At 42.6% G+C, this 21,450-nt stretch overlaps 2 protein-coding genes across 6 annotated transcripts; both read left to right on the forward strand.

Moving 5' to 3' along the window:
* Positions 1 to 2,794: 2,794 nt before the first annotated feature.
* On the forward strand, positions 2,795 to 16,659 carry LOC139542174 (probable E3 ubiquitin-protein ligase DTX3). Of its 5 annotated transcripts, XM_071347276.1 has the most exons (6): positions 2,795 to 3,197; positions 3,380 to 3,421; positions 6,026 to 6,683; positions 8,467 to 8,680; positions 11,882 to 12,099; positions 14,067 to 16,659. In XM_071347276.1, the coding sequence occupies exons 2-6, from the start codon at positions 3,409 to 3,411 to the stop codon at positions 14,140 to 14,142; spliced, it is 1,179 nt and encodes a 392-aa protein (XP_071203377.1). In that variant the 5' UTR covers positions 2,795 to 3,197; positions 3,380 to 3,408; the 3' UTR covers positions 14,143 to 16,659. The 5 variants fall into 5 exon arrangements, with proteins under 5 accessions (XP_071203377.1, XP_071203378.1, XP_071203380.1 ...); XM_071347277.1 differs by lacking the exon at positions 3,380 to 3,421 and having other exon boundaries at positions 2,796 to 3,197; XM_071347279.1 differs by lacking the exon at positions 3,380 to 3,421 and having other exon boundaries at positions 2,797 to 2,942.
* A 283-nt stretch (positions 16,660 to 16,942) lies between these two features.
* Positions 16,943 to 20,407, forward strand: LOC139542176 (probable E3 ubiquitin-protein ligase DTX3). The gene is made up of 3 exons (XM_071347281.1): positions 16,943 to 17,431; positions 17,934 to 18,151; positions 18,397 to 20,407. The coding sequence occupies exons 1-3, from the start codon at positions 17,090 to 17,092 to the stop codon at positions 18,473 to 18,475; spliced, it is 639 nt and encodes a 212-aa protein (XP_071203382.1). The 5' UTR covers positions 16,943 to 17,089; the 3' UTR covers positions 18,476 to 20,407.
* Positions 20,408 to 21,450: the final 1,043 nt, after the last annotated feature.

Raw genomic sequence — 21,450 nt, forward strand, 5'->3', positions numbered from 1 at the left:
TACCTACATGTTTCAAGCAGACCACCATTGTCCCTGTGCCCAAAGAAGAGAAGGTAACCTGCCTAAATGATTACCGCACGACAAGGGCACGACAAAACCTATTCCCCCTCAGGAGACTGAAAAGATTTGGCATGGATCCTTAGATCCTCAAACGGTTTTACAGCTGCACCATCGAGAGCATCCTGACGGGTTGCATTACTGCCTGGTATGGCAATTGCTCGGCCTCCGACTGCAAGGCACTACAGAGGGTAGTACGTACGGCCCAATACATCACCGGGGACAAGCTTCCTGCCATCCGGGGCCTGTATACCAGGCGGTGTCAGAGGAAGGCCCTAAAAATTGTCAAAGACTCCAGCCACCCCAGTCATAGACTCTTCTCTCTGCTACCGCACGGCAAGCGGTACCAGAGTGCCAAGTCTAGGTCCAAGATGCTTCTAAACAGCTTCTACCCCCAAGCCATAAGACTCCTGAACATCTAATCAAATGGCTACCCAGACTATTTGCATTGCTATCTAGCCCTGATCAATTGCATGGCAGGTCGACAGCCCTCTGTGATTTCCGAGGAAACTCGGGTGACACCAGATTCTCTCAGAAATGTAGACTTTGGCAATTTCCGGGATTCCTCGAGTGGCAGGTGGAATTCGAGGAAGAGCGAGGGCGACAGGGAACAGACCATCGATCCAGATGGTCAAGGCTATGAGGGAGTCGAGGTCCATGGGCAGCTCCCGCACTGCGAACTTGTCTTTAATCACCTCCGATAATCCGTGAAGGAACGTGTCAATGTGGGAGTAACAGTCCACCGTTTGCCTCAGTCTGGAGGAGTTTGTGGCAGAGGTAAGAAAAGTGTTCGATTCTCCATTGTCCGAAAGAGAGGCTGCTTGTAAGCTGCTCTAACTGTGTCAAGACTCCAGTAGTGTCGAAGACTACGCGGTGGATTTTTGCACGTTGGTATTTAGGCCGAAATTTGCAGGTGTATATCTGGTTTATATTAGTATTGGGACTCAGTCAAAGGTGGAGACCTGGTTTGTTGGAGTACTGGAGCTGTGGTGCAGAGGTAGACCTGGTTTACAATTTGAGTATTTGGGCTTCGGCACATTTAGACCTGGCTTAGTTTACTAATTGGGATCAAACACAGGTGCAGACTTTATAGGTATGTAAATTGCTGAAGTACAGGTGTAGACCTGGTTGGTATGAATATAGGGACTGAAATGCAGAAGTACTCATTGTTATGACAATTGGTTCTGGCACGTAGCAGTAGACCTGTTTAAAAAAGTTTATCTATATTGGGTTAGACGTGCAGGTGTACACCTGGTTTAGTGGAAATTCAGTAAGAGAGGTTTGGTCATTTCTTAAAGCAATAATCTTTATTTAATATTGATTAATTATTGCAATAATGAGGCTGGTCGACCCCCCACTCTTGATTGTTGGACCAAGTACCCTAACCTTTACACAAATGCAGAGTACTATATATAGCTGACACTAACAATGCTCAGTCATGGTTGGTTCAACCCCCCTCATGCAGACCAAAGAACATCATAAGCCACTCTGGGTTTATCCTGTTGTTACCTGCACGTGGGTTGTTGTCTTAACCCCACCCTGGCTTAGTTTCCCAGATGCAAGGATGATTTTGAAACAATGAGGGATTGTTCTGCTTCTAAGCTATCTCTAGTAAAACACATTTTTTTCTCTGTAATGCAGTCTTTAACCCATTTGTCAGCTCAAGCCATCTCCAGTGACCATATGCCCAGATTAGCTGCAGGGAACTAGAGTGGAGCCCATGAAAACACAGACACTAGTAGGACAGAAATGTCTTACTATTAGTTAAATATGAATTGTTAACCATTAATATCAAATAAATCAGGTAAATATGTAATTTTCCCCTCACACTGGTCTATAACACTATTGGGGCTGAAGTAGAAGTGTAAACCTGATTTGTATGAATGTTGAGGCTTGGGCACTTGGGTAGATCTGTTTTTATATGAGTATGCCCTTGGATTTACCTGGTTTATATGAGTAATGGGGTGTAGGGATACACAAGGCTCATACAGGTAATGGGTGTGGATGGACATCTATTGCCCATTCATATATTTTCTGGCAACAAGTTTGTGGTAGGAAAAAAGCCAGTGGGTTACATGTTTTATTATACCACTGTACTCAGAAATGATCTATGAAATTATGAGTGCATACATCTCCGAGATCACAGGACTAACATATGCAAATAACAGCGTTGGGGTATGCAGTGAATAGCTGGATATAGGTTACTTTTGGTGATTTGGGGAATAGAGGCCTAAGGAAAGTGGATAACAGGGCTGGGATAGGCAAGTAACAGATATGAGATGTATTGGCAAAGGAACTGGGTCTATGAATAACAAATAGGGCATTTAGGGCTAAGACATGGGTATATCGGTACTTGATTGTATCAATATTAGGCTATTGGCATGTGGGTGTTATGGTTAGGACATGGGGGTTTGAGTAATGGGTTTGAGGTGTGTGGGTAATGGGGTTTAGGTGTGTGGGTATGTGGGTATGTGGGCTGAGGTATATAGATATTGGGGCTGAGGAATAGAGGTAAATGTCTGTTAATGTTATGGCATTACATTTGCATAGTGGCATGTTAGGGAAAATGTTGGGAACAAGGTTAAATAGGTCGTTTCACTAAGGTAATGCATGCGCTGTACATATTTGTGCTGAGAAGTGTGTATGTAGATTGCACTGGATTGCCCAAGAAGATGCTCGAGTCTCCCCAAATCCTTGCCAACAATTTTTAACCAATCATCGAGGGTTCTATGACGAACTTCCTGCTTTCAGTTGTCTCTCGTCATTAAACTGTTGGACATGGCTTGAAAGTACAAACCATTTCCATAAGTATATTATTGAGTACGCGGTTGTCATAATAATGAAACAGCTAACGTGGTTATGTGAAAGTTCAGAATGTGTATGATGTAAGTAGGGGTTGATTTTGTATTAGGCTGTGTCTCAAGGACGTGGAAAGAGAAGGACAACCTCGAGTATCGAGAAGGGGACTCGATTAATTGTTAGCTAACGTTACGGATAGATTAAAATGGATATCAAGTATATATTGACTACAAAATACGTGTTATCAACATATCCACTGCAGCACACGATTTTCAGGCAATGTCCATATATGTTTTAGCTAGTTCCGTAATCTAAACCCCATCGGACAGCTACGGCAAAAGGTGAGACGGTTCACCCCACACCGTATTCTAATTTAGTAAAATGATTATGGACGTTCCACTTTGGAATTTGAACAGATTCCTTGGGTTCCTCGCTGCACAACTCGAATGTCAGCGAATATTTGTCTAGTAATCTGATGTGTCACAATTTGTACTACTTCAGTTTTTCTCTTCATGTTCAACAGGGGGATATTTTCTCGATTGAAGGGATTATATGGGATCGCAAGGTAACTGTCTAATAAATATTTATAATTGTTTCATATGACTGTCAGAGGTCAAATGTTGCTCACAACCAAACATGTTAATAGAGGATCGGGTTGAGCTAGCCTCAGTTTCCTTTGTTTACTCAGTCTGCATTTCAGAACAGCTGATACGTCCATTTCAGCACTGCCGCGATACTGCCAGCCAGCCAGCGTGTTGTAGCTTTGACTTGTCCTGCGACCACTGACACCAAACATACGAGCTCAAGCGGAATGGTAGCACTCGCTCCAACAGACATCTTTCACAGTTGTTATTTGTAGTGGTTTAAGACTAGCGATAGTCGAACGTTCTGTCTGTATTGCGTCGCGGTGCATACACCTTGCTTTCATTGCCTCACGCAACATACCGGTAGGCCGAGTAGCAACGATGTACCAGCAGAAATAAGGGATTTAATCCACAAGTCAACATTTTAACCTGGCTGCATGCTTTTTTGTTGTTGTAACAGTCCATTCGAGCACCGAATGGAAACTGTATATATAGTCTAGTCGTGGTGTTCTTATATCTCATTAATGTGTCATTATTGTCATGGTAGGCTAGTAAACTCCTACTGCATTGTTACACTGTTATGGTTCAGATTTAGGTAAAGATTAAGGAAGGAGTCAATTACATTGTGTTTATTTCAAGTTTTCTGAACTGAAATTAGTCATTTCAGAATATGGGATTAGCCAAACTCCCTAATTATGTTCATTTAATTCTGATGTTGCCTATTAAGGTCAGTATTTCACTTGACATGTTTTTGTTTCACAAGTGGCTTGCCTTAAACACGAGCCACTATTGATTATGAGGTGGCTGTATGACACTCTCTCTCTCTGTCCTTGGTGTCTCCTGTGCAGTTTCATTTTATCTCAGATTTTCAAAAATGTATACAGATCAGAGTATATTGGGATTGCCTGAAATGAGAGAATGACATATATTAGAAACTTTGTTGGTCCTGTATGGCTCAGTTAGTTGAGCATGGAACATGCAACGACAGGATTATGGGTTCAATTCCCTGTTTACAGTACAGTTTCATCCCGGTGTAATAAATGTAACATTACATATTTTCCTTTAATGGCTTGAATATGTGTCTAACAGAGGAGGCTCCTCAGTGAATTTGATGGCTTTTTTGAAATAGTGAAACATTAAAGTTATACTTTTTAGATAAAACTATACTAAATATATTCACCAAATAATTTATTAAAACACTGTTTTGCAAAGGTCTACAGTAGCCTAAACAGCACTCTGTAGGTCAGCACCATGGTGTAGCCTGAGGACAGTTAGTTTACGTCCTCCTCTGGGTACATTGACTTCAATACAAAATCTAGGTTCATGGTTCTCACCCCCTTCCATAGACTTGGACAGCAATTATGACAACTTCCGGAGGACGTCCTCCAACCTATCAGAGCACTTGCAGCATTAACAGATGTCTACTCGGTCAAAGGATCAGAGTTTAAATCTAGTTCTAAAAGCATAAGCTACAGCTAGCTAGCATTGCAGTGCATAAAATGTGACTCAAAGAGAGTGAAAGACTATAGTTGTACAGTTTTGAACAAATTAATTTCTTTAAAAATGAACGAGATGGAGAGAGCTATATTTTGTTGTATTCTTTTTTCTCACTTTCTCTTAGCTAGCGAATGCAGCTAGATAGTTTAGCCTACTCAAACACCTAGCTCAAACAGAGAGGGATGCTATGTTAGTTAGTTGGCTATCCAACATTGGAACTCTTCCAAGTCGAGGTAAGCTTTTGGTTGTATTAATTTATTGCCACCGGGGCCTGCCGGTGTAACTGCTAAACTGCTTGCTGACTGTACTCTCTACTGCATGATTGTAGCAGGTTTACTAACGCGTTAGTTCTAGTAGCTATGTTGATTATGAGATTAGCTAATATGTTGACAACGATGTAGGCTGTGTGTAGCGGTTATGTTATGAAGGTTTGGCTTGGAAAGTTTTTTCGCCTGTGACAGCTGATGTGTTGTGCCATGAAGTCCACAAGCGAAGGGAAAAGGTGAGAGGAGGATAGCGCGTTGATGCGAGAGAGAATTATATGAGCAAAATTATCATGTTGTTTGTATGTGGATGCTATGAAAGTGAACTGTTTGCGTGATCAGGGGTGTGTTCATTCTGCCAATTCTGTTGAAAACCGTTTCTTAAACGGAAGCAAACGAAGCTTTGATAAACATACCTGAATTTGTCCAATAGAAACTCTCGTTTGCAACTGTTGGACTAATGATTACGCCCTAGATCAGCTAGATGCAGGCAAGAGTGCAAGGCGGTATTGAATGTGTCAGTCTGTTACCTTGATTACTCATAATGTTCTCTCGACCTGTGCACCTACGTTGTAAACGTTTATTCATAGGCTAGGTTGGAGCAGCCTCATGATGGGTATAGGGAAAATTTGAGTATCATGTAGTAGCTTAAACCTATCAATGTTTTATTGAGCTGGATGAATGGAATATGAATAACAGTCATCCAATATGCTATAATAGAAATAAGGCCATGCTCATAAAAAAAAAAAATCTTCCTCCCTCATCTTAAACGTCACCGACCACTACTGGTGTCTAATGGTTTCTCTCTTGTGTTTCCCTATGCAGTTTCATCAGTTGAAATGAGTGTGCGCGCGGGGCAGGGTAGCGACGAGGTTCTGGTGTCCCAGGCGGTGTGGGACTACTTGGCTGCCGCCGGCCGGCCCTGGCTCATAGACTTCCAGGACAAGCAGGGCCTCAGCGCAGGCATTATCCGCAGAGGGGAGCGAGGAGGCTGCTGCGCAGTGCGGCTACGCCCCGTAGAGGGCTCCCGTTCTGGGGGAGGACCAGGGATGATGGAGGGGGGATACATCTCCAATGAGACGCGCAAGTCCTTCATAGACTTATGCCGCTGCGCCCGGAAAGAGATGAGCAAACAGGAGGGGGGTCCTAAGTGGAAGAGGTCCGTGCTGCCCTGTGTTGGGGTGGGGGTCCTGGAGGGGGATGGAGAGGGGAGCCTGCTAACACCTCAGCCTCCCCAGCCCAGACGCTCTCAGAGGCAGCAACAGAGGTGTAGGAAGCCTGCGGAGGATGAGGCCTGTGTGGTCCTCTCCAACTCCATGAACTGCATGTCCCACGATGCATCAGGACAGAGGAAGCAGGACAACATGGAAGTCAACTGCAGTATGATGGCATCCTCTCATAGCCGCTCCCAGAGTGAAGCAGACGACCACACCTCATGTTCCATCTGCATGGGAGACATGGTGGAGAGGACCACGCTGGAGAGGTATAGCTACATATTTCAAGTTTTAATGTCACGTGCACAGGTACAGTGAAATGCCTTTCTTGCAAGCTCTAACCCCAATAATGCAGTAATCAATAACAATGTAATACTAAAAATAAAAAGGTAGGGCTCCCGAGTGGCGCAGTGGTCTAAGACACTGCATCTCAGTGTAAGAGGCGTCACTGCAGTACCTGGTTTGAATCCAGGCTGCATCACATCCGGCTGTGATTGGGAGTCCCATAGGGTGGCGCACAATTTGCCCCGCGTCGTCCGGGTTTGGTCGGGGTAGGCCATCATTGTAAATAAGAATTTGTTCATACTTCTTAGGGATAGCCCCTTTTTTCCCCCAATTTTCACCTAAAATGACATGCCCAAATCTAACTGCCTGTAGCTCAGGCCCTGAAGCAAGGATATGCATATTCTTGGTACAATTTGAAAGTTAACACTTTGACGTTTGTGGAAATGTGAATTGAATGTAGGAGAATATAACACAATAGATCTGGTAGAAGAAAATACAAAGAAAAAATGTACTTTTTTTTTCTACCACCATCTTTGAAATGCAACAGAAAGGTCCCAAATCTAGCCATCACTCTGGTTGTAATTCCGATGGTGTCCACAAGATGGCAACAGTGTATGTGTATAGTTTCAGACGGATAACTTGTAGTATGAGAACTACATGACATTTAGTGTGAAGTCACCCAGGTACATTTGGGCAAATCGTGAAGGAGACATTTACATTCACATTACATTTTTCTGCAAGAATATCGTCAAATCTGTATACTTGGACTTTGATTTAGCTTTTCCAGTATTAGTAGCCATATTATAAGTTCAACATTTGCAAAATACCCAGTTTTCATAACTCTCCATATTCGTATAATTTTTGTACAAAAGGAAAAGGCTTGCTGTCGCACAAGGTTAGCAGCTACATTTTGCGACAGATACGGGGTTTCCCGTTTAGGGTTAGATTTTCACAGATTCCTTTCTTTGCAAATTGAACTAGTGGAAAGACAAAATCGATCGTGCATGCTATACGGACCTTTTTAGGATATGAGAAAGGATTTTATCTCTGGGACCCTTTGGATGATAAATCAGAGCAAGATTTCAGAATGTAAGTACACATTTCACCTTCAGAGGTTAATTTATCAAACCTATTGCGGTGAAAAAAGTGTTATTGTTAGGAGCTCTCCTCAAACAATAGCATGGCATTTTTTCGCAGTAATTGCTACTGTAAATTGGACAGTGCAGTTATATTAACAAGAATTTAAGCTTTCAGCCGATGTTAGACACTTCTATGTACCGACATTTGTTTTTTCTCTCAAATCTGCAATCGTGACACACGGCGCTGCATGATTTACAACTGTCTCGTTGACGGGACTCCTATCCCTAAGACTGACTTGCCTAGTTAAATAAAGGTTCAACAACAAAAAAAACACTGTAAAAAATTTGAACAGTATAAAATAAGTAAGCATACTATGTACAAGATCAGTTCCAGTACCATATTTACAATGTGCAGGCATACTGGATCGATAGAGATAGATATGTAGAGGGGTAAGGTAACTAGGCATCAGGATATATGATAAACAGAGTAGCTGGAGCATATATGAATGTGTGTGTAGAGTCAGTATAAATGTATGTGCATATTATGTGTGTGAGCAAATGGAGTGTTTGTATGTGGGTTGGAGTATCAGTGTGCATTGTGTGTAGGGCCCTGTGAGTGTACATAGAGACCGTGCAAAAATAAGTGCAAATTTGAAAGTAAAACCATTCTCTCTCACTCCCTCCCAAGGTGTGGCCACGCATTCTGTCGGTCATGTCTGGACCAGGCCTTCAAGGTGAAGAGAGCGTGTCCGGTGTGTCGTCTGGTGTACGGCCAGCTCATAGGAAATCAGCCGGCTTCCGGGACTATGATGGTGGAGAGGGACCCAGATCTGGAGTTGCCGGGACATGAGGGCCACGGGTGTATCTGCATCATCTATAGCTTCACACCTGGTCTACAGGCGGTGAGTGTATATGACAAAAGAAACACGTTCATGAGAAAAAACACGAGGTACAGTTGAAGTACGAAGTTTACATACACTTAGGTTGGAGTCATTAAAACTCGTTTTTCTACCACGCCACAAATTTCTTGTTAACAAATTATAGTTTTGGCAAGTCGGTTAGGACATCTACTTTGTGCATGACACAAGTAATTTTTCCAGCAATTGTTTACAGACAGATTATTTCACTTATAATTCACTGTATCACAATTCCAGTGGGTTGGAAGTTTACATACACTAAGTCGCCTGTGCCTTTTTAAACAGCTTGGAAAATTCCAGAAAATTATGTCATGGCTTTAGAAGCTTTTGATAGGCTAATTGACATCATTTGAGTCAATTGGAGGTGTACCTGTGGATGTATTTCAAGGCCTACCTTCAAACTCAGTGCCTCTTTGCTTGACATCATGGGAAAATCAAAAGAAATCAGCCGACCTCAGCAAAATTTTGTAGACCTCCACAAGTCTGGTTCATCCTTGGGAGCGATTTCCAAACGCCTGAAGGGTCCACGTTCATCTGTAAAAACAATAGTATGCAAGTATAAACACCATGGGACCACGCAGCCGTCATACCTCTCAGGAAGGAGACACGTTCTGTCTCCTAGAGATGAACGTACTTTGGTGCGAAAAGAAGTGAAGTACTGGAATAGGCCAAGCTTGAAAATCAGACATTTCATCCATTTGGTGGTGAAAAGCTGTAAATATTGTAGCCAGTTGTCTGTATAAACCGTGCTTAAAGGATGTATAGTCTTAGGTCTATGTTGTTGTATAGCTAGAGTTCTGGGCCATTTTGCATACATTTACTTTTATTCCCCTAAGTGCACGTGGAACTGCATGAAAATCATTGTTTATTTCAAACCATTTTGAAATTGATTCCAATGTCACACAATGGCCCCATTTTATTTATAGAAAGACCCATAAACAGAATGAGGTGACCAGTGTTCAATTACTCTATATACAGCGCATTCGCAAAGTATTCAGACCCCTTAAAAAATATATATATAAGTATTCAGACCCTTTGCTATGAGACTTGAAATTGAGCATTCTGTTTCCATTGATTATCCTTGATGTTTCTACAACAGTCCACCTGTGGTAAATTCAATTGATTGGACATGATTTGGAAAGGCACACACCTGTCTATGTAAAGTCCCACAGTTGACAGTGCATGTCAGAGCAAAAACCAAGCCATGAGTTCAAAGGAATTGTCCGTGGAGCTCCGGGACAGGAATGTAGAAGCACAGATCTGGGGTAGGGTACCAAAAATATTCTGCAGCATTGAAAGTCCCAAAGAACATAGTGGCCTCCATCATTCTTAATTGGAAGAAGTTTGGAACCACCAAGACTCTTCCTAGAGCTGCCCGCCCGGCCAAACTGAGAAATCGGGGGGTAATGGCCTTGGTCAGGGAGGTGACCAAGAACCCAATGGTCACTCTGACAGAGCTCCAGAGTTCTTCTGTGGAGATGGGATAACCTTCCAGAAGGACAACCATCTCTGCAGCACTCAACTAATCAGGCCTTTATGGTAGAGTGGCCAGACGGAAGCCACTCCTCGGTGAAAGGCACATGACAGCCTGCTTGGAGTTTGCCAAAAAGGCACCTAAAGACTCTGACCTTGAGAAACAAAATTATCTGGTATGATGAAACCAAGATTGAACTCTTTGGCCTGAATGCCAAAGCTTCACGTCTGGAGGAAACCTGGCACCATCCCTACAGTAAAGCATGTTGGTAGAGAGCTGTGCTCCGTTCATCTTTCCCTCGATCCTGACTAGTCTCCCAAACACTGCAGCTGAAAATCACAGCATGATGCTGCCACCAACATGCTTTACCGTAGGGATGGTGCCAGGTTTCCTCCAGAAATCCTTGATGAAAACCTGCTCAGGACCTCCTACTGGGGCAAAGGTTCACCTTCCAAAAAGACAATGACCCTAAGCACACAGCCAAGACAACACAGGAGTGGCTTCGGGACAAGTCTCTTGAGTGTCCTTGAGTGGCCCAGCCAGAGCCCGGACTTGAAACCGATGGAACATCTCTGGAGAGACCTGAAAATAGCTGTGCAGCGACACTCCCCATCCAACCTGACAGCTTGAGAGGATCTGCAGAGAAGAATGGGAGAAACTCAGGTGTGCCAAGCTTGTAGCGTCATACCCAAGAAGACTCGAGGCTGTAATGTTGCTTCAACAAAGTACTGAGTAAAGGGTTTGAATACTTATGTAAATGTGCTATTTCTGTTTTTTTTTTGTTTTTTTTACATTTGCAAACATTTCTAAACCTGTTTTTGCTTTGTCATTATGGGGCATTGTGTTTAGGTTGAGGTAAAAAAAAATGTAGGTTAAGACTTAACAAAATGTGGAAAAAGTAAATGGGTCTGAATATTTTTCCGAATGCACTGTACATGGGGCATTAGTCTCAAGATGCAGGGCTTAGTTTCTGGTAGTTAGCTGGCTAGTGATAATTGTTCAACAGTCTGATGGCTTGGTCTCTTGGTCCCGGCTCTGATGCACCTGCACCGTCTGCTAGATGGTAGCAGAGTAAACCGACCGTGGCTCGGGTGGCTAAGTTCCTTAATGTTCTTTTTGGCCTTCCTTTGGCACAGAGTTCTGTTAATGTCCTAGAGGGCAGGCAGCGTGCCCCCAGTGATGTGTTGGGCTGACCTCACCACCCTCTGGAGAGTCATGCAGTTGAGGGGGGTGCAGTTGCCGTACCAGGAGGTGATGTATTCCGACAAAATGCTCTCAATGGTGCATCTGTAGACGTTTGTGAGGGTCTTAGGGGCCATGCCAAATTTCTTCAGCCGCCTGAGGTTGAAGATTTGCTGTTGTGCTGCCTTCACCACCGTGTCGATGTGGTGGGATCATTTCAAGTCCATTTCAGGTCCCCTTTCACTTAAGAATATTCATACACTTTGGTAGTTTTCCTGGGGCTATGAAAATCCAGGAATAACATATCTTTCATAACTGGGCACTCAATTAGTATCTTACCCATATGTTTGTCTTAACAAAAAGCTTGGATATTTCAATGAAAGCATGCCATGCTTGACGTAATGTTATTGAATTTCTATACCACTTAACACATTTTTGTGGTTATTGTGTGTGTGTGTGTGTGTATATACATCTCATTTTTGTTCCTGTTCTTTTCAAACTTTCCTCTGAATTATTCCTGGGTCATGCAGCCGGAGCACCCTAACCCTGGTTTAAGCTACCCGGGTACGGACCGCATGGCTTACCTCCCAGACAGCCCAGAGGGGAACCGGGTCCTGGGCCTGCTCCGCCGGGCCTTTGAGCAGCGCCTCATCTTCACTATAGGGACCTCCATGACTACGGGAATGCATAACGTCATTACCTGGAACGACATCCACCACAAAACCTCCATATGGGGCGGACCACGCTGGTATGGAAACGCCTGAATTTACTGAAGGCTAATGGAGATTTTTGTGTGTTTCTAAGATGTGAGATGTGACAGTAGCTTTAAAATACATGTTTTTTAACAAATTTCAAACATCTAGTGATAAATGTATGTACAGTGGGGAGAACAAGTATTTGATACACTGCCGATTTTGCAGGTTTTCCTATTTACAAAGCATGTAGAGGTCTGTCATTTTTATCATATGTACACTTCAACTGTGAGAGACGGAATCTAAAACAAAAATCCAGAAAATCACATTGTATGATTTTTAAGTAATTCATTTGCATTTTATTGCATGACATAAGTATTTGATACATCAGAAAAGCAGAACTTAATATTTGCTACAGAAACCTTTGTTTGCAATTACAGAAATCATACGTATCCTGTAGTTCTTGACCAGGTTTGCACACACTGCAGCAGGGATTTTGGCCCACTCCTCCATACAGACCTTCTCCAGATCCTTCAGGTTTCGGGGCTGTTGCTGGGCAATACAGACTTTCAGCTCCCTCCAAAGATTTCCTATTGGGTTCAGGTCTGGAGACTGGCTAGGCCACTCCAGGACTTTGAGATGCTTCTTACGGAGCCACTCCTTAGTTGCCCTGGCTGTGTGTTTCGGGTCGTTGTCATGCTGGAAGACCCAGCCACGACCCATCTTCAATGCTCTTACTGAGGGAAGGAGGTTGTTGGCCAAGATCTCGCGATACATGGCCCCATCCATCCTCCCCTCAATACGGTGCAGTCGTCCTGTCCCCTTTGCAGAAAAGCATCCCCAAAGAATGATGTTTCCACCTCCATGCTTCACGGTTGGGATGGTGTTCTTGGGGTTGTACTCATCCTACTTCTTCTTCCAAACACGGCGAGTGGAGTTTAGACCAAAAAGCTCTATTTTTGTCTCATCAGACCACATGACCTTCTCCCATTCCTCCTCTGGATCATCCAGATGGTCATTGGCAAACTTCAGACAGGCCTGGACATACGCTGGCTTGAGCAGGGGGACCTTGCGTGCGCTGCAGGATTTTAATCGATGACGGCGTAGTGTGTTACTAATGGTTTTCTTTGAGACTGTGGTCCCAGCTCTCTTCAGGTCATTGACCAGGTCCTGCCGTGTAGTTCTGGGCTGATCCCTCACCTTCCTCATGATCATTGATGCCCCACGAGGTGAGATCTTGCATGGAGCCCCAGACCGAGGGTGATTGACCGTCATCTTGAACTTCTTCCATTTTCTAATAATTGCGCCAACAGTTGTTGCCTTCTCACCAAGCTGCTTGCCTATTGTCCTGTAGCCCATCCCAGCCTTGTGCAGGTCTACAATTTTATCCCTGATGTCCTTACACAGCTCTCTGGTCTTGGCCATTGTGGAGAGGTTGGAGTCTGTTTGATTGAGTGTGTGGACAGGTGTCTTTTATACAGGTAACGAGTTCAAACAGGTGCAGTTAATACAGGTAATGAGTGGAGAACAGGAGGGCTTCTTAAAGAAAAACGAACAGATCTGTGAGAGCTGGAATTCTTACTGGTTGGTAGGCGATCAAATACTTATGTCATGCAATAAAATGCAAATTAATTACTTAAAAATCATACAACGTGATTTTCTGGATTTTTGTTTTAGATTCCGTCTCTCACAGTTGAAGTGTACCTATGATACAAATTACAGACCTCTACATGCTTTGTAAGCAGGAAAACCTGCAAAATCGTCAGTGTATCAAATACTTGTTCTCCCCACTGTATATCTCTAACTCGTTCTTTCACTCGATCACTCACAAGTTACATAGAATCACATGGCTTTAGTCTTATGAGATGTGACCGAACAAGAAAGCTATCCATGTTTTGAGCATGTGGTGAGAGGTTATATAATGATTTCTGTCGGCCATTTGCTCCTAGAAGGCACTCTAGCTGTTCCTGCAATGACAACTCTCAATGACATGCTAATGGTGCTATTTAATTTCCCCTGACAGCTTTGGCTACCCAGACCCCACTTACCTGGTGAGAGTGACTGAGGAACTCCGAGAGAAAGGCATCACTGCAGACTGACCGTCCAGATTCCAGAATGTTCCATTCTAGGAATTCTAGGAACCTCTAGCTGTCCTGCTGCTGGTGGTTGCTAGGCTGCAGGCTCCTGGACCTAGACCCAGCAGGGCTGCGGATGAATACGACAGTGGACAGGGCTTGGCTCCACAGCAGAAACAGGACTACAGCCCAGTGAAGACTCTCATATCACTCCAATACCTCTTTTATGTGGAAAATCCTAACTTCCACTTAAATTGAATTTTCATTTAATCATGCATTGATGTCAATGGGAGACCATTCGACTTAAGTGGAAGTGAAAATTTGTCTAAAGTGGAATTTAGGTTTCACCCTTGTGTTCCTATGTTAGGTATCTATCTTCTGCTCAATCCAGCAGCACTTTGTGTGGAAGAAAACATAAAAGTGAGAGCAATGTGATTTTCTGTGTGACACAATCCTCTACCTTTCACTTGTGTTGACAATAGCAGGACATTTGTTTTCTGAACTCATCCGAGCAGTTATAATATAGGGATTTAATAAGTTGGTAAGTAATAAGTACTTAAATATTATTTTGAAATCTAAGTAAAAGAGAAGTCTATTTTGCCTGATATGTTTATTTCCATGCTGGGGGACACGTTCTTTACTTACCAGTTGCAAGCGCACATTATTGGTGGTCTTTCCAGTACGTTCGTAGAATAATTCTCTTTTTCTGTCATTATTTTCCGTGATAACCTGTTACTTACAGTTTGTATAAAGACCATATCTGAGATAGGTGGCGGGCAGAATAGCACTGTCTGCTTCAATAGAAAGCTTCAAACTAAATAATTTAATTTCTCTAAAAGACGTTGCAATCTAAAGCACTCACAGGCACTTTGTCAAAGGGAGTCAGTCAGTCGTTCAGTTCAGTGGAGGGCTGGTTGTTCTCTGCATATCATTAGATTGATCATGGTTCTCTGCTTCCTTTTCAGGGAAGACAAGTTTATGGAATAGTGCTCTGAGCAAATCGGGTAGGTGTTAGTCGTTAACAGCCCTGAAGCTAATAGCCTGGTAGCTATAAGTTGATGTCAATTTGCTTCGAGCCCTTCATTTCGCTTTTGATCTTCCTCTCCTTTGATTTCTTCTCGTTTTTACTTACATAGGAAGAATGTTTTCTATTTGTGCTGGTCTAGGATCGGTGTGGCCTTTTTAAATCATAATGAATAAATGAGGGACCCTGATCCTAGATCAGCACTCGTACTCTGAGACTCTCTTTTTATGAATACGGAACCAGGTTTTGAACTGCTTCAGTTCAGTTCAGTTTGATGTCCAGTCAGTCATTGGTCCTCATTTTCTAATGACCAGATTTACACGATGATGTCAAATGAGAAGGGCAAGATGTCGAACCACTTAAACCAAATCAAAGACAGAAAAGGGCTCTGAAATAATTAACTATGTGTCTGAAATGGCACTCTATTCCCTATATAGTGCACGAGTGCTGATAGGGGCCCATAGGGCTCTGGTCAAAAGTGGTGCACTATATAGGACCCATAGGACTGGTTAAAAGTAGTGTACTGTGTTGGGAATAGGGTGCCATTTTGGACGCCAGCCCTGTCTGACCAGAGTTTGATTGTCTCATAAATAAAGAGGTATCTATCTGCTGTAATTAAAGTTTGTCTTAAGAGATCATCTAGGATTAACAATGAGTACCTGTAATATGAACATGTTAAGGAGAATACTGCAGTCCCTTATAGGTGTATTGCCAGTGATTTATTGAATTACCTTGTTTTGATACATTTCTCATTGTTAGCGTGCCTTCTATTCAAGTTTTGAAGAAAATGTAGCATGTTGATACTAATGAATGATAAGCAATTCTTTAGTAGACTGTATCAAATTGTTATTTGGAGTGTCAGCCGCAGCAGGAATTATGTTTGTGCTTTGTCTGCCTTTCTACAGTTTGAGAATATAGAAACGGATGTGTATTTGACGTAACCTTTCTGTTATAAACAGTCGAAGTAGTCCAAAAATGTAGCCTCACTCATATGATCAAGCTGTGTGTGAGTGATTTATAAATAAAACACTTTTTGATGAGAAGAATATGCATATAGTCCAGTCTGTGTTAACCTCTTATTTGTCTGCAGTCGGTTGATGTGAAAGAATTTACTTGGCCCATACATTATTTCAATATCCCTTGCTATGACCCAAATGGCACCCTATTTATGATAGAAAAAGTAGTGCACTATATAGGGTGCCATTTGGGACTTTCCCCCATCTCTTTTTGTATTTTTTTGTTTAGGGATCAACTGGAATATCTTTGAGAGACAGGAATAGTAGTTCAAATCAAGCTACCATGCAAATATGTCTATGCAGTAAACTATGTAAGTGAACTGGGGGTTGGGGTACAGGCAGGGGAATAAATACTGAAAAGTATCGTGTTGCAAATTGATTGTGAAAAGTTAAAGATTTGCTTTTCTAATTGTGTTCATTTGTATTTTATGAGTCTGTTGATGTTAAACAATTATGTGGTTTACATTTTAATACTTGAATAAAAAAAGGTTATGTTCTGTTTATGGTGGTGGTATTGTTTATTATTGGTTTAATATTATGTAAATCGCCTCAGTACAAATCTGACATTTATGATCACATGTTTTTCACTCCATTATGCAATATTATAGCAAGACTATTTTATTTATGGTTGTAACACAACTCAACCCTCAGGAAGATATCCTATGCCTTGGTTCACACATGGCAGTGCAAACTATTGAAGTGGAACGTTACTGTAGCCTTTACACTTACGTTGTAGCTTCTGCCGAACATTAGCAACGGGTGACGTATGGTAATGACTAGATGTGGGAGGCTTTACTCCTCTTTCTGTCGACATAGTCCTCTTCCTGAAAAGCAAAGTTCAGCTCAGACGAGTTGGTCAGATGACTTTGCGTTTTCCTGTTTCTGCTTCAAATTACCTATGTATAAAATGTCCTCAAACGCTTAATCTATAATGACATCATCTGGATTCTCCAACATAGGCGACAGATGTACTTCTGCAACAGAGCAGAGACTCGGCGGCGACGAGGAGGACCATTGCATAATATGCATGGACAGTTTTCAGGAAAAGATCACTTTAAAATGTTCTCACTCATTCTGTTCAAGTTGTATTGACTCGTTTTTCAAAATTAAGCCCGCATGTCCGGTATGTAATAGTTTTCACGGGACCTACGAAGGAACGCAGCCCCGGAACGGGATCATGACAGTGAGACGCAACTGGCAGTGTTTACCTGGCTATGAGGAGGGGAATGGACATATCACGATTGATTATCACTTTCCAGCCGGAGTACAAGGGGTGAGATTTATTGTAGCCTATGTTTACTTTATATGTGACGCAGATGGGCCTATATTTTATCGCAGGATTGAAAGTGTCAATAGACATTGTGCCACTCTTGACTTGAAGACGAAAGGGCCATGCGTATAGTCGGAGATTAGTCAGAGATTCATCATAATGTTGTTCTTGAAAGCCCTTATATGGTACTGCCCCTCCATGGCATTACAGTCTTGCTGGTGATGTCATGCCAGACAGATTAGCTGTTGACTTCTTTATCACCTAAGGTGGAGTTTGATCCTCCATGAGTCCCTAATTATAAGTAGTAGGCTTCATCTTACCACCACCAGTCAGTTATTTGAAATAACATGATTAGGCCTACAGCCAGTGGAGAAGACCCAGCTCCGGAGTCTGGTTCCTCTTGAGGTTTCTTCCTTCTAGGGAGTTTTTCCTTGCTACTGTGGAAAAGGGTTTTATAGACACAGTTGATTGATTGATATTACTCTTTCTCGCCACATCCCTCCAGCCTGAGCATCCGAACCCGGGTGAGAAGTACTGCAGCACATCCAGGACAGCCTTTCTGCCAGCCTGTGAGGAAGGAGAGAAGGTACTGAGGCTGCTCCAGACAGCCTTTCACAGGAGGCTCATCTTCACCATCGGGACATCAGCCACCACCGGCCTCAACAACTCCATCACATGGAACGACATACACCACAAGACCAACATTAGTGGAGGACCACAGTTGTAAGTAGGCCTATCTATCCTAGTCAGAGGAAATAGAATCAGAATACTCACACACTGTTTGAATGCTCCTGAAGTTTCATTGTGACATTTCTATCTCTAAGACTAATGAAGACCCATATCAGTGTATGACGGTGTTGTAACGGTGTTATTGACATTCGAGAGCGTTTGAACTTTGCCATGTTTTTGAAATGGCAGATCAATGTGACACTGAAGCTGATACGCCGTCTCTCTTTTCTCCTTGTTAGTTTTGGGTATCCAGACCCGGGCTACCTCTCTAGGGTCCAGGAGGAGCTTCGTCTGAAGGGAGTGACAGAGGAGAGCTGACTCCACTGGAGCTTCATGAAACCATAGAACTAGAATTACTCTTAGTTCAAATTCTATACATATTGTCACACTCAGGAATCAAACACAAGACGAGAAGAGCAGTTACGGTGTTGGGGAAGCTACACTGAAAATATAGCTTACCAAGCTACCAATTCACACTAGAAGCTTAGCTACCCTTAAGAAAAATATAGTTTCCTTCAAGTTACTTTGAAAAAGTAGTACACTACATCAAAACTACTTTGTGAAAAATTATCAAATTTAAATCTGAAATGTCATAGACTACAAGTTGCAAGAACAGATCACTTTACTGGTAAAATGTTAACAGAATGTGTAATTTGGCCTATTAAACATAACAACTTAAAATTAAGAAAGGAAGGTATTGCCTATTTCGCCCATATTTTATTTTATTTTAGCAAAAAAACAGTGTGGGTTTCCAGTAGTTAGCTACACCACCACATGGCAAAAAAAAGTAAATAACTACTGAAAACACTACCTAGATTTGAATTCAGTTCAACTACCACCAAGCTACTGTAAAATGTAGTTAAATTGCTAGTTGAACTACATGTAGTTCACTACTCCCCAACACTGAGCAGTTATGATTGTAGCCAACGGTTCCCAAAAAGGTTGGTTACAGACGTACAAAAATATCATACCACCAAGACATGCTATCCTCTCACCGTCACAATAACAGGGTATTTAAAAAAAATTTTTTGTCCCACTCCTCTTTGCAGATCTTCTTCAAGTCATTAAGGTTTCGAGGCTGACGTTTGGCAACTCGAACCTTCAGCTCCCTCCACAGATTTTCTATGGGATTAAGGTCTGGAGACTGGCTAGGCCACTCCAGGACCTTAATGTGCTTCTTCTTGAGCCACTCCTTTGTTGCCTTGGCCGTGTGTTTTGGGTCATTGTCATGCTGGAATACCCATCCACGACCCATTTTCAATACCCTGGCTGAGGGAAGGAGGTTTTCACCCAAGATTTGACGGTACATGGCCCCGTCCATCGTCCCTTTGATGCGGTGAAGTTGTCCTGTCCCTTTAGCAGAAAAACACCCCCAAAGCATAATGTTTCCACCTCCATGTTTGACGGTGGGGATGGTTTCTTGGGGTCATAGGCAGCATTCCTCCTCCTCCAAACACGGCAAGTTGGGTTGATGCCAAAGAACTCCATTTTGGTCTCATCTGACCACAACACGTTCACCCAGTTGTCCTCTGAATCATTCAGATGTTCATTGGCAAACTTCAGACGGGCATGTATATGTGCTTTCTTGAGCAGGGGGACCTTGCGGGCGCTGCAGGATTTCAGTCCTTCACGGCATAGTGTGTTACCAATTGTTTTCTTGATGACTATGGTCCCAGCTGCCTTGAGATCCATTGACAAGATCCTCCTGTGTAGTTCTGGGCTGATTCCTCACCGTTCTCATGATCATTGCAACTCCACGAGGTGAGATCTTGCATGGAGCCCCAGGCTGAGGGAGATTGACAGTTCTTTTGTGTTTCTTCCATTTGCGAATAATCACAAAAACTGTTGTCACCTTCTCACCAAGCTGCTTGGCGATGGTCTTGTAGCCCATTCCAGCCTTGTGTAGGTCTACAATCTTGTCCCTGACATCCTTGGAGAGCTCTTTGGTCTTGGCCATGGTGGAGAGTTTGGAATCTGATTGATTGATTGCTTCTGTGGACAGGTATCTTTTATACAGGTAAGAAACTGAGATTAGGAGCACTCCCTTTAAGAGTGTGCTCCTAATCTCCGTTCGTTACCTGTATGAAAGACACCTGGGAGCCAGAAATCTTTTTGATTGAGAAGGGGTCAAATACTTATTTCCCTCATTAAAATGCAAATCAATTTATAACATTTTTGACATGCATTTTTCTGGATATTTTTGTTGTTATTCTGTCTCTCACTGTTCAAATAAACCTACCATTAAAATTATAGACTGATAATTTCTTTGTCAGTGCGCAAACGTACAAAATCAGCAGGGGATCAAATACTTTTTTCCCTCACTGTATATATATACAAACACTGACTGTACAAAACATTAAGAACACCTTATTGAGTTGCACCCCCCCATACATACTATACACAATCCATGTCTCAATTGTCTCAAGGCTTAAAATTCCTTCTTTAACCTGTCTCCTCACCTTCATCTACACTGATTGACGTGGATTTAACATGTGACATCAATAAGGGATCATAGCTTTCACCTGGATTCACCTGGTAAGTCTACGTCATGGAAAGAGCAGGTGTTCTTAATGTTATATACAGTGGGGCAAAAAAGTATTTAGTCAGCCACCAATTGTGCAAGTTCTCCCACTTAAAAAGATGAGAGAGGCCTGTAATTTTCATCATAGGTACACTTCAACTATGACAGACAAAATGAGAAAAACAAATCCTGAAAATCACATTGTAGGATTTTTAATAAATTTATTTGCAAGTTATGGTGGAAAATAAGTATTTGGTCAATAACAAAAGTTACGTTTTCTGTAAGTCTTCACAAGGTTTTCACACACTGTTGCTGGTATTTTGGCCCATTCCTCCATGCAGATCTCATCTAGAGCAGTGATGTTTTGGGGCTGTTGCTGGGCAACACGGACTTTCAACTCCCTCCAAAGATTTTCTATGGGGTTGAGATCTGGAGACTGGCTAGGCCACTCCAGGACCTTGAAATGCTTCTTACGAAGCCACTCCTTCGTTGCCCGGGCGGTGTGTTTGGGATCATTGTCATGCTGAAAGACCCAGCCACGTTTCATCTTCAATGCCCTTGCTGATGGAAGGAGGTTTTCACTCAAAATCTCACGATACATGGCCCCATTCATTCTTTCCGTTACACGGATCAGTCGTCCTGGTCCCTTTGCAGAAAAACAGCCCCAAAGCATGATGTTTCCACCCCCATGCTTCACAGTAGGTATGGTGTTCTTTGGATGCAACTCAGCATTCTTTGTCCTCCAAACACGACTAGTTGAGTTTTTACCAAA

This window comes from Salvelinus alpinus, chromosome 17 (genome assembly GCF_045679555.1).
Source record: "Salvelinus alpinus chromosome 17, SLU_Salpinus.1, whole genome shotgun sequence".
NCBI lineage: Eukaryota > Metazoa > Chordata > Actinopteri > Salmoniformes > Salmonidae > Salvelinus > Salvelinus alpinus.

Bases quoted from the DNA above. Each gene is read 5' to 3' on its own strand.
- LOC139542174 (XM_071347276.1), top strand. The intron at 8,681-11,881 runs GTGAGTGTATAT...TGGGTCATGCAG, and splicing joins TCACACCTGGTCTACAGGCG to CCGGAGCACCCTAACCCTGG. The intron at 12,100-14,066 runs GTATGGAAACGC...TTCCCCTGACAG, and splicing joins ATATGGGGCGGACCACGCTG to CTTTGGCTACCCAGACCCCA.
- LOC139542176 (XM_071347281.1), top strand. From the start codon at position 17,090: ATGACATCATCTGGATTCTCCAACATAGGCGACAGATGTACTTCTGCA. The intron at 17,432-17,933 runs GTGAGATTTATT...ACATCCCTCCAG, and splicing joins TTCCAGCCGGAGTACAAGGG to CCTGAGCATCCGAACCCGGG. The intron at 18,152-18,396 runs GTAAGTAGGCCT...TCTCCTTGTTAG, and splicing joins ATTAGTGGAGGACCACAGTT to TTTTGGGTATCCAGACCCGG.